A 14,884-nucleotide genomic window follows, 5' to 3' on the forward strand; every position below is an offset into this window, starting at 1 on the left:
GTAGCCTCAGGCATGTGCCGATCGATGGTCAGGTATCCAGGCACCCACCGCTCCGCCTCCGCTATCAGCGATCCGTCATCGTCAATCACCTCTCCCCAACTCCGCCAACAGCTTGACCACCCCAGCTCTTCTCCTGGTCCTTGCTTTTCCCCACTCCCCTGGTCGTCGCGATATGATATAATCTTCCCCTGCATAATTGGCGCATCATGGCGCTGGACAGCTCCAGTGGTTATGCTGCTCCCGGCAACCTCGTCGACCCGCCCGATTCTCTCTCCATGTTCGATGTCCGCCGCGTTCAGCTCCAGTTCCCCCTCGCGGCGGATTTCGTCGCGGCCCAGGTGGCGAAAGACGTTCTGATCTTGGCCCTGTCGACGAACCGAATTCTGCGCATTGACCTGGACGCCCCTGAAGATATCGACGGTACGTTGTATCGATGACGTGGTCCCCCCCCCCCCCCGCCCCGGATTAGATTCCGCTAACTGAGCGGTCCCCTAGATGTCGACCTGCCGAAGAAATCGTCAGAAGTTGGCGTCATCCGTCGCATGTTCCTGGACCCTTCCGCGTCCCACCTGATTATCACCACCAGTCTGGGCGAGAACTACTACCTCCATACCCAATCCAGACAACCCAAGCCGCTGCCGCGGCTCAAGGGCGTTTCAATCGAGAGCATCGCATGGAACCCGTCACTCCCGACCGCGTCGACTCGGGAGATTCTCGTCGGGTCGACAGATGGACACGTCTACGAGGTCTACATTGAGCCGTCGACGGAGTTCTACCGGCGCGAAGAGAAATATGTCCACACCGTCTACCAGGTCCCGGAGGGTTCTCCCGTGACCGGAATCTGGGCAGAGTTGATGCCCACCAAGCCGGAGCAGAGGCGGGTGTTGCTGGCGACACATGGCAAGCTGATGCACTTCGTGGGACCCTCGGCGCGGCACGGCAAAGATAGCGGAAGCCACGTCTACAGCGACCTGTTCCAGCGGGAAGCGCCGGCGGTCCATGAGGTGCCGAACCCGTCACGCGCCGCGCCGTCGGCGCTGGTGATCTCGCCTGCTGGCGCGGACGGCACGAGTGTGGACGCCAAATCGGGGAAGGAATTCGCGTGGCTCAACTCGCAGGGTATCTTTCACGGCCAGCTGCCGTATTCCGCGGACGAGTTGCGCCAGCCGTTCGAAAAGGCGACGATGCTTCCCCGGACTCTGTTCCCGGCGAGCGAGTCGGCTCGCGGGGGGAAGAAAATGATCCAGGATCCTATCACGGCCGTGACGCTGTCGGAGTGGCATATCTTCGTTCTGGTCGAGGGGAGGGTCGTGGCGGTCAACCGGATGAATGACGAGATTGTGTATGAGCAATCGGTGCTGGAGCCCGGACAGAGTGCGCTGGGCCTGTTGACGGACTCGATGCAGCACACGTACTGGCTGTTCACGGGGCAAGAGATCTTCGAGGTGGTCGTCGAGGACGAGGACCGGGAGGTGTGGAAGGTCTTCCTGCAGAAGAAAATGTTCGAGCAGGCCCTGCAGCATGCCCACACGAGTGCGCAGAAGGACGCGGTCGCCACGGCATCCGGCGATTCCCTGGCGGCCAAGGGCCGCTACCTGGAGGCTGCCAAGGTGTGGGGCAAGAGCAGCAAAGGGTTCGAGGAGGTCTGCCTGGTGCTGATCAATCGCGGCGAGCACGACGCGCTGCGCACGTATCTCCTCTCGCAGCTGGCGACGTACAAGAAGTCGTCGTCGATGCAGCGCACCATGGTCGCCAGCTGGCTGGTCGAAGTGTTCATGTCGAAGCTGAACTCGCTCGACGACAACATCGCGACGCGGGCGGAGCTGGCCGAGGGAGCCAGCACAGAGCAGATCCAAAACGAGCTCGACCGCGTGCGGGCTGACTTTCAGGACTTCGTGACCAAGTACAAGAGCGACCTAGACCAGAAGACAGCCTACGGCATCATGAGTAGCCACGGGCGGGAAGAGGAGCTCCTCTTCTTCGCGACGGCCACCGACGACCACCACTACGTCCTATCCTACTGGATCCAGCGCGAGAAGTGGACCGAGGCGCTCAACGTGCTCCAGCGGCAGAGCCGCGCAGACGTGTTCTACAAGTACAGCAGCGTGCTGATGACGCACGCGGCCACGGGATTAGTAGATATCCTCATGCGGCAGACGAACCTGGACCCAGAGCGACTGATCCCGGGCCTCCTGCACTACAACAAGACGGCGGGCAAGGTGCCGCTGCGGGAGAACCAGGCGGTGCGGTACCTCAACTTCATCATCGTCAACCACCCGCGGCCGTCGGCGGCGGTGCACAACACGCTCATCTCGATCCACGCGTCGAGCGCATCCTCGTCAGAAGCAGGGCTCCTCACATACCTCCAGTCGCAGCCATCATCACCACCGCCCTACGACGCAGACTTCGCGCTCCGCCTCTGCATCCAGCACGAGCGAGTCCAGTCCTGCATCCACATCTACAGCGCCATGGGCCAATACCTCCAAGCCGTGGAACTCGCCCTCCAACACGGCGACATCGAGCTCGCCGCAATCGTCGCCGACCGACCGGAAGGCCAAGACGCGCTCCGCAAGAAACTCTGGCTCCTCGTAGCCGAAAAGAAGATCCGCCAACCGGGCACCGGAATCAAAGACGCGATCGAATTCCTCCGCCGCTGCGAACTCCTCCGCATCGAAGACCTCATCCCCTTCTTCCCGGACTTCGCCGTCATCGACGACTTCAAAGACGAGATCTGCAGCGCGCTGGAAGACTACTCGCGACACATCGAAGCGCTGCGCCAGGAGATGGACAACTCGGCACACACGGCGCGGCAGATTCGCGGCGAGATTGCCGGGCTGGACACGCGGTACGCGATCGTAGAGCCCGGCGAGAAGTGCTGGCTGTGCGGGCTGCCGGTGCTGAGTCGGCAATTTTTCGTGTTTCCGTGCCAGCATGCGTTCCACAGTGATTGCTTGGGGACGGCGGTGCTGGAGGGGGCGGGGGGCAAGAAGAAGTATATGCGGGATTTGCAGACGCAGTTGAATCGGGGAGATGGTGAGGGGCGACGGGAGGCGATCGTGAAGGAGTTGGATGGGTTGATTGCTGAGGCGTGGTATGTCTTCTTCTTTTCTTCTTTTCTTCTTTCTTCTCTTCTTTCGGATTGTGCATGCTAATTTCTATAGTATCCTCTGCGGCGACCACGCGATCAAACAGATCGACCGACCGTTCATCACGACGGCGGATGCGACCGACGAATGGGGGTTATAATATTTATCATCATTATTTGAGTCTTCTAGGTATTATTATCAGCTGTATAGATGTGTAGGACATGTTAGGCCATATGGATTAATTGATACTGCATTTCTAGCATCTAGTATTTACTGCGCCTCTGTTTATTTATGTAGGCGGGCGCATAAATCATAGGTGGGGAGGGATTGAATCAGCAGGATTGCATATTTATATATATCTTCAGCGTTTATCTACCTACCTACCTATCTATCTGTGTCTATCCTCTCCTATTATTCTCATTCTCATTATGAGTCTTTCTCTACCATAATACATATACCCGATAATACAGTCCATCCAGTAACAACCAAAAAGCCAAATAGCTAGAAGGTTCCAACTGCAGAAACACAAGTAAGACAACATCCTCAAGGGACAGAGAAGAAAATTCAACCCTTGCAGGAAAAAAAAAAAAAAAAAAAAAAAAAAAGACTCCACCGGGCGTCACGCCGAACCACCTTAGCTGGCTAGGTTCAACCAACACTTTTTTACCCCGGGTTTGTCCCACAGAGTCGATCGATGATCCTTGTTAGACTTTGTGGGTTATTTATTGATGGATTTAGGTGTGGGTTTGTTGAGTTGGGTTTATTATTATTTTATATCATTTTGATGAAATTAATGAGTTCAATGAGTTTAATGAGTTTAATCAGTCAGATTCACAGATTCAATTCAATTGTAACCACTACCTTAACCAACTGGGTTTGAATTACTTTGAGGACAGAGAGTTGGAAGCACAACTAACTTTTCTTTTGTCATTTCCCCGCCCCCTGTCTTCCTTTACAGATGATACATATACATACTTCTCCTGCGTACATAAGTGGGGAGGATGGAGTGAGGGAATGTGGAGGATCGTCATGGGGACTCCAACCGACCTTTTGTTGTTGTGTTGATCCTGAGGAGAGGAGAGAGATAGTTAGTATGATACTAGTCCGGTTGATGGTCGGGGAAGGATCCGTTTCGTCTTGGTCGGGTCGAGTGCATATGAGGAGATATGGATGTGATAGGTGGGATTGTAGTGTGGTGTTATGGTGTGATGTGGTGGTGTTGTTGTTTGGGGTGTTGTTGGTGTTGAGTGTATGATGTAAATCAATGAGTACGTACTTCTTAGTACTCCTTAGTACCAGGTACTTATAGGTACCTGGTAGATAACTAGATAGGATGGTAGACAAGGTTAGTAGTGGTGTAAGATATAAATTATAGGATAGTGTGTTTGACAAGGATTGGTATATGTACCTGTACATATACATCGACGTATACTCCGTCCATCAGGGTCCTCCGTACAGGAGACTATTGACAGGTGGCCCCTTTCTAGTGTCGACTGGTTGGGGATAGCGCCACCAGATGATGATGATGATGTGTTTGGGGTTGGATGATCGTGCGGGGTAACCTCACATTCTTTGATTTCATGTCACCAAGGGTGTTACCTGGGATACCTCAAGTTGAAAGAAAGAACGCAGTAATCTAGACTTTCTACCTTCCAGTACTCAGGTAGGTAGTACTTAGGTTCATAGTACTTAGGTAGGTCAGTACGGAAGAACACGTAGTGCCAGTTGGTCCAAGCTATGAAGCCAGTTGGTCCAGGTCAGGTGTCAAACCTTACAGCCACACCACACAGCAGCGGTGTGAGAAGTGACCAGGGACTGCTCCTTATCGGGAGATTCTTCCTGAGACGGAATGATCCACCGGGTGTGAGTGGTTTGAAGAGGGATTGGTTGTTGGGGAGGAGGTGCAGATGATGCAGCGGGCTGTTTTGGGTTAAGATCTTACCCAGCAGGTCCTCAGCAGGTTTACCTGCTGAAGATGCTGGGTATCTGTAGAATACTCTACTGTGTACTGAGTACTGACTAACTAGATACTCTCTACTCATTCATCTGTTATCATCGGTATAGAAGAACTATTGATGTTGAATCGAGTCTGACTCATAAAGGTGGAAGGTTCCAGTAAGGCGATGACGACGTATGGAGGGAAACCATGGGTGTATCCGTACGGTATGTATGGTATGGGCAAATGGTGTGATAATACACCGCTTCCGGTATGGTATGACCGATACCACGAGGAAACCACCAACCAACTCTTGACTGCTCCACTCACACTTCATCCACCACCACTCAGACTACTGTCTTCCTCCACGAGTTCCCCACCTCCTTTCCTGCTAAGCCGTCTTCCCGTCCGGGTTTGCCTCCATCCTCCCATACTTACCATACATACCAATACCAAGACTGACTAACCTCCTATCTCCTATCCTCCTCTCCTCTCCATCTCCCTATCTTCCTCTCCATCCTTCCTCTTCTTTCTCTATCTCTCTTCTTCTCGCTCTTTCTCATCTCCTCCTCATCCCCATCCTCTCGTCCTCATCTTCTCTTCCTTCCTTCCTTCTTCTTCTTCCTCTTCGCTTCCCTTGCTTTCCATCTTCCCACTTCCCATCTCTATAACTCCTTCCCTTCGCCACTACCTTCTCAACTACCCTCTACTCTATACTACATCGCCTCCCAATCATCCATCTACCTATCGTCCACTCTCCTCAATCCCCAATCCAACCACCAATCCACCATTGCAGTCAATCTCCTCGTGCCTATCAACGGACAGTTCTCTTCTCGTTGATCTCGTCAATACACAAGGCACGCCTGCCTATCGTCCGGTGCCACGGTCTCGTTGCTGGCCCGTTCGAACACCCTTCGTGACTCACCAACCAAGACTCCACCCAAAAGCAAGACGACAACCCATCATCGGTCTCCCTGCAGACCCGCCCGTCTCGCTCCTGCCGTCCAGCTCCTGCTACGTTTCAACTCTCTCCTCCAGCAGCCGCTGAACACTCCTCCTTGGGTGTGATCCTATCGTCCCGCTCCATCGCCTGCTGAGTTGTCCCTCTTCGTGAAACAAGTTCCGGGCTGGGTTGCTGGTATTGAGGTCTCTTCTGCCAACGCCCGTCAGGGTCTGAAGACGCCGGGTACCAGTTGTCCAGTGCCTCGGCTATATATCAGGGAACCCCTGCCGTTGACTTGCAACTCAACTCTCCGACAATCGATGACTTGATCGTCCTTGGAGTCACGACCCCCCCCCCCCGTCCTTCAACCTGGTGTTCGAAGGCCGCTTTCCTTGACCTCTTGTCTATACTGTTTGGCATCTTCTTCTTCACGATATTACGCAGCGTCTCCTCTTTTTCTTCTTCCTTACTTCCATCTTTCGTCCGTTCGGTGCCCTCGCATTGAACCCCCACCTTCTTTACTCCTCTCTTTTGGTCTGCCGCATTTGGCTCCTGCCATCCATCTTGCTATACTATCAAAAAAAACCCACGACAGATGAACCCATAACGATCTTTTGACTACAAACCTCATTACTTTTTCCTATCGTCATCCCGCGACTTCGCCTCTCATCCTTTTTCTTTTGTGATCACTTTATCACTTCTGCTATTTATATGAAACTTTGAGCCAACAACCAACTGTTTTCCTTGTCTTCCTTCGATTCTTCTTGCCGCTTTACTTCCTCTCTTCTTTTTTTTCCTCTTCTCGGTCGTCGCCTCCCACAGTCCTTGTAGGACTCGTCAGCTTCGTTCAATCTATATACGCATAACTTTAATATCGGGAACCAACCTTTCGACAGCATGGACGCCTCGAACAACTCCTTCGTGCCCGGCGAGCTCCTCAACGGCCGCTTTCGCACCCTCGCTCCGTTGAACCATGGCTCCTTCGGTATCGTCTTCCTGGCCACCGACATCCAGTCCGGTCAGGACGTCGCCATCAAGCGTCTCGTCAAGGCTTCCGCGGCCGACCCGGTCTCCCCGGCCGGCCCGGACTATCGCCTGGTCGAGCTGGACTGCCACCGCCGTCTTGCCCACCATCCCAACTTGGTCAACCTGGTTCACTCCTTCGAGACTGACGAGCACCTGTACCTGGTGCTGGAGTACTGCGCCAACGGTGACCTCTACGAGGCCATCCGTCTCAACCGCGGCCCCCTCGAGACCGAGCACGTGCGGGACTTCATGCTGCAGCTCATCGGGGCCGTCGAGTTCATGCACGCCAATGCGCTCTACCATCGCGACATCAAGCCCGAGAACATCTTCCTGATGCAGGACGGCTCCATGAAGCTCGGCGACTTCGGTCTGGCCACCGGCGATGCCTGGTCCCACGAGGCCTGCGTCGGCAGCGACCGCTACATGGCTCCCGAGCAGTACGACCCCGCCGCCACCGGGTACGCCCCCGCCCAGGCCGACGTCTGGGCCGTCGGCGTCTGCTTGCTCAACGTGCTGTTCGCCCGCAACCCCTTCGCCACGCCCACCGAGTCTGACGTCCTGTTCGCCGACTACGTCCGCGATCGCCAGTCGCTCTTCGACATCTTCACCAACATGTCCCAGGACACCTTCGAGATCCTGCGCCATGCCCTGGCCCTCGACCCGAGCAAGCGATCCCTCGCCGGCATGCGGGACGCCGTCCTCCGCGCCGTCTCCTTCACCACCGACGACGAGGCCCTGGACGAGTTCTGTACCGACGAACGCGAGGTGGTCCCCGCCACCGCCAACCGCGAGCCGCTCCGCACCCCGTCCCTCCAGAGTCCCTTTGTCAACCAGGGCGACTCCTTCCCCTGGGCCAAGGCTCTGCAGACCAGCCCCCCGCCGTCGGATCTGGCCCGCCCGCTCTCCGTCATCCCCGACGACGCCTACTCGGAGGATCTCTTCCCGCCCTCGGAGACGGCCGGCACCTCGTGGTTCTCCAACCGCCAGGCGACGACCCCCTCGATGGCCTCGGTGCTCGAGTCCGCCCTCGGCGAGTCCGCCCCCGCGGCGCGCCCCGTCGCGTCGCGCTTCCCGCCGCCCTCGGATCCCGTCCCCATCACCGGGTCCCTGCCCGCCCACAAGCCGCTGCCGTCTCTGTCTATGGTCTTTGGCCGGCGCCAACAGGACCAGATCTCCAAGAGCTGGAGCGATCTCTGGGACGAGGAGGAAGAGGAGGAGGAGGCGTTGTCCGAGCACGAGGATTCGGCCCTGCAGCAGCGCCGCGCCCAGAACGCCCGCAGCTGGAGCCAGGAGAGCGGCAGTGCCGACGGGTCGGCGTTGCCTTCGAGCGCCCGCCCCGTCCAGCCCGTGACCGCCGCCGCCGCTACCACGGTCTCGCCCCCCCGTCCCGACACCCCTCCGGCCGTGGCGGACCCTCCCGCCGAGAAGTCGTCGCCCGCCGCGTCCGGCGTGTCCTCGGTCACCTTCCACGTGGCCCCGCGCACGCCACCGCGGTCCCCCAAGACCTCGCCGCTGGACAAGTGGGCGGCATTGGGTGACAAGCGTCGGAACTACAAGCCGTCCGCGCCGCCCGCCGCCAACCCCATGGCCTGGCGACGGGACTGGGGCCTCGGCTCCTCGGGCTTCGACTACGGCACCTGGACCAAGAAGGACCACCACCTGCCATCCCCGGGCCGTCGCCGCCCCTTCCTGGCGAAGGGCTGGCGTCGCGATTCCCCGGAGGCCTTGCAACCCGTGGCCGACCCGTGGACCTCCCCCACCTACGCCGACAGCGTCGACGAGGATCTTGATCTCGTTGGGGGCTGGCACGACCTTCATCTGTAACGGGATTGGCTCTTTTTTTCCCGCCACTTTTTCGATCCGCCTGTGACTTCTTAATCCCGTGGCACCCCCCCCGGAAGCGACTCGACGATCATTTGCAAATACCTGGTTCAACTTTTTCTTTATATCTCCACTCGATCATTCTGCACAGAAACTCCGGCTCTTCACAGCCTTTGTTTTTTCTTTTCTTTTATCCCCTCTTAAAACCATTGAAACCCTGATGATAGAACTTTCTTATTATTGGCATTTTCGATGCATGAGCATGTTCATGCTCTGTGCATCCTTTCTTTCTTTTTCTGTATAATAACACATCACCATTTGCAAGGAGCGACAGGGGGTTGCGGCAGTGTTCAAAAGTGACGCATGGACGGATGACTGGCGGGGACGGTTCTGTTTGGCGAGCGGGTTGGACGCTGTGGTGTTTCTGTGAGGGTATTTTTGATTGATCGCATCGGTCGTCTTCCAATTACGATCTTTCCGAACGGGAATTGGACGTCGACGCAGAGACCCCCGGGCCATCCCGGGGGAGTTTACCAGATATATGAAAAGCACAAAACGAAAAAAAGTGTACGGGAAAAGCGACCGGTCTCTCTTTTGACATGAAGCATTCTGTATTGTATGTAGGATGTTGGGATGTCTGGCGGATGACGGTAGTCGTGGTATTCGGAATAATATCATCGATAGTATTATCGTGACACGCTATGTCTTTCTCGTAGGTTGTAGATCTGTATCGTGTCTTGATCGTATGAGCTCACTCTACTGACCCTGATTGACTTTACTATGTAAAATGAGGATATCGGCTTAAACAGTACGGAGTATATAGATATAGATATCAGATCATTCAATATTGCTCGAGTCTTCCGAGTGTAGTATCATATAGTCTATAGAAAGACAGGGGATAGTATAGTATAGTATAGTATAGTACGGAGTACAGGCCAGATCTACCTAGTCTATCCTGGTTAGGTAGTTAGTATGGATGTCAGGCACCAAGGGCTTACTTCCTGGGAAGAAGCTTGGACGTACAGTAATATGTATAATCTTCATCGGATAATACTGGTAACCACTGTCCCTTTTCTGATGTTAGACCATGGCCACTGGAATGTAATGACTATAACTAACTATCTGCTGTTGTTTACCTACCTTGGTTGCACAGTGAGTTGTCTGATTGTCTGATTCACGTCTCAACATGACAGGAGATAGATACCGGGAGATATCGGAATCTCTCGGACAGTTCTCCCTGATCAGTTAGTGTACAGACTAGGTAAGTAAGTACCTTACAGAGTAACAGTGATCAAGATCAAGATCAAGGCAGAGAAATCCCTCGTCATCGTCATAACGTCCCCACCTGTATAGCGTATTAACCGATTAATTACCCCTGGTATCGACCATCATGGTCGAGACCCATTACATCATCCTTAGGTTACGTAGGTACCTGATGTTGGCGCTGACGCTGGAGCTGGCGCAGCAGTGCGTTACCCGCTCGGAACTCGGAACTTCCACAATTAGTTTCTGCAGTTGGAAGACGGAGACGGAGACGGATGTTTCTGACCCACTTTTTGTATGTATTGTATGGTTGTTTTGGGTGGGTTTGATTGGGGGGTCTATCTATTAATAGTATGCACTTGATATCTGGCCAGTACTGTGATTTGTTCTGTATGTATGTATGTATGTATATGTTGGATGGGGTGTGAGTTGGGAGTTAGGGATTGAGGATATAGGATGGAGGTAGGAATCATCGAATTGAAGCCATGTTGAAATTGAGAGATGAAGAGAAGATTCAATCAGATTGTAGTCAGGTGACGACCGTCTCCAACAGATCTCGTCTGTCGTTGTCCACACAACACACCTTGCATAGTAGCACACTCAACATACATTCCAACCCAACAACATGAAATTCACCCACAACTACCACCGCCACCAAGTCCCAGAATGGACGGCCTCCTACGTGCCCTATGCAGCCCTGTCACGACAGCTGAAACGCATCGTCTGTGAGGCTGAGTTGATGGGGAGAGAGCCGGTTTTTGATGGTTAGATTGCATTGTATTGCATGTGTTTTGTTGAGGACTATTTCTTACCTGTGTTTCATTTAGAAGTTTATGCGTCTCTTGCTGGGAGTGTTGAGTCTTTCGACGAGTGTTGTGAGGGAAGATATCAATACTTGTGTGCTAGGCGCATGGAGATTCTCAAAGCGTATGGGTACGGGGAGGAAGAGCATGGGATGTTGAGGATAGGAAACGCGAACTGCGCTGAGCTGGGGAATCTACTCAGCGCGATGGTGGAGTTGCGCGGAGATTTAGACAAGCTGCAGTGGTATTACCGCGTGAACGCCGAAGCCATCGAGCTGGTCTACGCGAAGATCGAGAGACACTGCGTTCCCCCAATGGTGGAAACCCACCAGTCTCGTAAATCGAACTGGATGGACATAAATGCCCACTGGGCAGCACGGGCTACAAGATATGAAGACATTTTCAACATGTTGACAGTCCCTATTGCGCGAACTTATGCGGATGTAAAGCTTCATTCGGGGGAGGGATCGCCGGGTTTGGATTGCGTGGGGCTGGGTACCGAATTGGATGACTACCGCATATTTCTGGTGTATTTTGTCAGGGAGGATAATAAGTCGTGGGAGCTGGCTTCAATGCTAGAGAAGATGTCGATGGATGACGCCATCATGGGGCTGCATTTCCGTGCCCTGATTTATGATCTAGCGCTGCTTGCTATCGTCTCTGGGGCGCGTGATTCGGTGGCCTTTTTGCTGGAGAAGGCGTTCGCTAGGTATGGTGCTGCGGTTGACCACAACGTCTTGAACCAGATCATCACTGTCGTGGGTCGGAGGGGTATGTTGAATGGGCAGTCGAGCTTGGAGCTGCTGACCTGTTCCCAGTGTGATGACACTGAAGGGAAGGATGGAATGGGCGAGACTTTATTCCTCCGTGCGGTTGAACGTCTCGGTCCCGATGGGGAAGATGTCCTCTTGTCAATGGACATCTTTGTTCGCCGTCCTCTTCATTATGGCGCGATGTATGGATTGCAGACCGTGTGCCAGCGGATTCTGAGCTATTTTGAGGACTGGGAGGTGCTACGCCTTGCAGGTCAGATCTTGACGTTGGATTCTCAGGGACAGACGCCTTTGCATTACGCTGTTATCAACGGTCATGCGGGCGTTACACGGATCTTCCTAGATATACTCAACGACGTTGAAGACAGTGAACCTCACAACAAGACAGCCATCTTGAACGAAGTCTTCTCCATCGCCGTCAAGTACCAGCACGATGAGATCGTGTACATGCTGGCAAAGTGCCGCGCGGTATCTCACCCGTGTCCTCACGCAGAAACAGAAACAGCCCTCTACATCGCAGCCCAAAGCGGCCGTGCTGAATACGTGGAAGCCCTGCTAAACCACAACAAGCACATCAGCCTCAATCTCAACACACCCGAGCCAGTCCACGGCTGGACCCCGCTGTTCGTCGCCTGCGTGGAGGGCCACCACGCCGTGGTCAGGCTGCTTTTGCGCGCGGGTGCGAAACAAGATATACGCGATCAGCTCGGGTGGACTGCGAAGGAGCATGCTGCGCTGAGGGGCCATCTGGAAATAGCTGATATGGTGGATGCGGGGAACACTGACGACCTTGATATTTCCGATGGTCCTGCCAGCGTACTACCCAAGACTACACCCACGGAGAAAGCCATCTTTCGAAAAAACCGCAGCTACGTGATCGTCAATCTTGGCGCTCTGCAATATGGTCAACGGGGGGAAGCGCTGGAATTGAGAGATTTCAGCCACAGTCCACCGATGCCAAAGAGCGTGTATGCGCCTAATGGCTTCTTGATGGAAATCTCCATCGGCGATGGACGCGAAACCAACAGTCACTGTGTGAAACTGCCCCTCCTGAGAGACATGCTCAACGAGCCGTTCGTCTTCCCAGTCGTGGACCCCACCGAGGCTGTTATATCGTTTAAACTGTTTCGTGCGGGACGCAGGCTGGTGGGTAGTGGTGCCGCATTATTGAAAAGCCTCAATGATGGTCTTGGGGAGGGCCGTGAGAGTCTTGTTCGCACGCGTACTATAGCTATTCTTGAACGGGAGAAGCTGGGCGTTATGGGGACTGTGACGTTTACTTTTGTGGTTGCTGGGCCGGTGGATTGTGCGGTTCCGGGAGCTTTGCAGAGTCGTGATGTGGGAGGTGGAGGTGTGCAGCTTGTTGGGCATAGAGGTGGGATTTAACCTACTCTTGTGTTTGGTGGTGCAGGCTACTGACAACACAAGGACTCGGGCAAAATACGGCCAGTCGCACGTATCTCCAGATGGGCGAGAACACGATTGAGGTGATTCAACTATATCCATCCTTCCAGCGTCCAGGAAAGGAACGATTTGAACACTGGCGGAACTAACACAATGCAGTCATTTCTCTCAGCTGCAAAACAAGGCGCTGCCTTTGTGGAAGTAAGAACCCTAACCTAATATAACCCATGCCCATGCGACTGACTGACATGCTTCTAGTTTGGTAAGCGACTCGCGCAGGGCTTCAATTTCGGTGCTAAGTATAGATAGACGTGCAGTTAACCAGAGACCTTGTGCCTATCATCTACCACGACTTCTCGCTGAGTGAATCGGGAACAGACATCGCTATCCATGATTTGAGTTTTGATCAAGTCAGTCTCCCATCAAGGAAGTATGAACCACTCTAACGTGCCTAGTTTGCATACGCGAGCAAGCTCCAATCTACAATCAACCAGTCGATATGCATGCCGACCAAACCCCGATCACGGTCATTGACAAGGGCCCATGAACGCGAACTCGAGGGAACCCGCCAGAGAATGATGCACACTGTTGACTTCATCAGTAAAGGGTTCAAGCCAAACACTAGAGGTGACTTCATCCAGGATTCGTTCGCCACGCTGGAAGAGCTGCTTGTGCAGTTGCCTCAGTCGATTAGCTTTAACGTTGAGATAAGTACGTCTGACCCTCCCCCTCCCGCCTTTCCGAGATGAAATCGAGAAAGGTAAGCTAGGTTAGTTAACAATAAGTAGAATACCCCCGCCTCCACGAAGCAGCAGAAGCAGGCGTCGTCCCCGCCTCCATCGAAATCAACACCTTCATCGACAAGATCCTCTCGCGGATATTCCACCCCCACCACCCCCAACCCAACCGCTCCATCATCCTCTCCTCCTTCACCCCCGAAGTCTGCATCCTCCTAGCCATCAAGCAGCAAGTCTACCCCGTCATGTTCATCACCAACGCAGGCAAGCCGCCCATGACAGACAAGGAGATGCGAGCGGGCAGCATGAAAGCCGCCGTCCGGTTCGCGAAGCGGTGGAACCTCGCGGGGATTGTCTTTGCGAGCGAATTGCTCGTCCTCTGTCCGAGACTTGTTCAGTATGTGAAGGGGAGGGGCCTGGTGTGTGGGTCTTATGGGGCGCAGAATAATTGCCCCGAGTATGCTAAGGTGGGTTTGGTGTCCTGAAGCAGTGTCATGGTGTATGTTTTGAGAATGCCTGGCTAATGGGTTTTGTAGATGCAAGCTGCTGCTGGGGTGGATTTGATCATGACTGATCGGGTTGGGCTTATTTCTGCTGCGCTGGACTAGGTGGTGCTCTGCTTGGGCTTCCTCCATTCGTTGTTGTCTAGCTCTGTGCATACAATGGGCTCAGGACCCAGATGAGATACTTTACATCCATCTTAATACAAATTTAATACACTTATTAACGGATGTCTTTTGAATGTCAGATAGGCATGTTGTTTTCTGAATGATATGACTTGATCTGGAAAGTAAGTGTTTGCTTGAGAAGTATATTGTACCTTATCTCCATCCAAAACACGAGTCTGAAATCAAGCCAACGGGGCAGGCACCTGCTGCGTCACGCAGTGTATGACGCCTTCGCTCAGGTGGATCGCATTCAAATTCACATACCCTGACAAAAAAATCGTCGTCTTCCGCACAGGGCAACGCGCTCATAGGCGGCTCGTCCACCGCATGAATCTCCAGCTTCCGCCCCTTCGCATCACTCTGGGTCTGCAAGGCCTCGAGAACCTCGTGGGACAGATCCAGCCAGTCCTGACAGAGCCTCTCT

General features: G+C 53.9%; 4 protein-coding genes across 4 annotated transcripts; 3 read left to right on the plus strand and 1 right to left on the minus strand.

Annotated features, from left to right (window-relative positions):
• The first annotated feature begins 92 nt into the window (after positions 1–92).
• On the plus strand, positions 93–3,338 carry P168DRAFT_325795 (vacuolar protein sorting protein DigA). The gene is made up of 3 exons (XM_024841053.1): positions 93–420; positions 496–3,091; positions 3,162–3,338. Exons 1-3 carry the CDS (start codon positions 207–209, stop codon positions 3,244–3,246), a joined length of 2,895 nt encoding a protein of 964 aa, XP_024694031.1. The 5' UTR covers positions 93–206; the 3' UTR covers positions 3,247–3,338.
• A 505-nt stretch (positions 3,339–3,843) lies between these two features.
• On the minus strand, positions 3,844–4,675 carry P168DRAFT_124029 (uncharacterized protein). Its single transcript, XM_024832635.1, has one exon. The coding sequence runs from the start codon at positions 4,506–4,508 to the stop codon at positions 4,014–4,016; it is 495 nt and encodes a 164-aa protein (XP_024694032.1). The 5' UTR covers positions 4,509–4,675; the 3' UTR covers positions 3,844–4,013.
• Positions 4,676–6,862: 2,187 nt separating this feature from the next.
• Positions 6,863–8,815, plus strand: P168DRAFT_316962 (putative serine/threonine protein kinase; the record flags this gene model as incomplete). The annotated part of the gene is made up of 1 exon (XM_024840063.1): positions 6,863–8,815. The coding sequence occupies one exon, from the start codon at positions 6,863–6,865 to the stop codon at positions 8,813–8,815; it is 1,953 nt and encodes a 650-aa protein (XP_024694033.1).
• Positions 8,816–10,504: 1,689 nt separating this feature from the next.
• Positions 10,505–14,644, plus strand: P168DRAFT_250078 (GDPD-domain-containing protein). Its single transcript, XM_024834202.1, has 8 exons — positions 10,505–10,839; positions 10,903–13,026; positions 13,080–13,138; positions 13,215–13,256; positions 13,361–13,465; positions 13,511–13,766; positions 13,844–14,259; positions 14,329–14,644. Exons 1-8 carry the CDS (start codon positions 10,701–10,703, stop codon positions 14,398–14,400), a joined length of 3,213 nt encoding a protein of 1,070 aa, XP_024694034.1. The 5' UTR covers positions 10,505–10,700; the 3' UTR covers positions 14,401–14,644.
• Positions 14,645–14,884: the final 240 nt, after the last annotated feature.

This window comes from Aspergillus campestris (genome assembly GCF_002847485.1).
Source record: "Aspergillus campestris IBT 28561 chromosome Unknown P168scaffold_4, whole genome shotgun sequence".
In the NCBI taxonomy this organism is placed as follows: domain Eukaryota; kingdom Fungi; phylum Ascomycota; class Eurotiomycetes; order Eurotiales; family Aspergillaceae; genus Aspergillus; species Aspergillus campestris.

What these genes read in the sequence shown, in the direction of transcription:
- P168DRAFT_250078 (XM_024834202.1), top strand. Translation starts at nt 10,701, where the DNA reads ATGAAATTCACCCACAACTACCACCGCCACCAAGTCCCAGAATGGACG. An exon ending in TGGGCGAGAACACGATTGAG is followed by an intron (nt 13,139 to 13,214) that starts GTGATTCAACTA and finishes AACACAATGCAG; the next exon opens with TCATTTCTCTCAGCTGCAAA. An exon ending in TAGCTTTAACGTTGAGATAA is followed by an intron (nt 13,767 to 13,843) that starts GTACGTCTGACC and finishes AACAATAAGTAG; the next exon opens with AATACCCCCGCCTCCACGAA.
- P168DRAFT_124029 (XM_024832635.1), bottom strand. Translation starts at nt 4,508, where the DNA reads ATGTATATGTACAGGTACATATACCAATCCTTGTCAAACACACTATCC.
- P168DRAFT_325795 (XM_024841053.1), top strand. Translation starts at nt 207, where the DNA reads ATGGCGCTGGACAGCTCCAGTGGTTATGCTGCTCCCGGCAACCTCGTC. An exon ending in CGCCCCTGAAGATATCGACG is followed by an intron (nt 421 to 495) that starts GTACGTTGTATC and finishes GCGGTCCCCTAG; the next exon opens with ATGTCGACCTGCCGAAGAAA. An exon ending in GGGTTGATTGCTGAGGCGTG is followed by an intron (nt 3,092 to 3,161) that starts GTATGTCTTCTT and finishes TAATTTCTATAG; the next exon opens with TATCCTCTGCGGCGACCACG.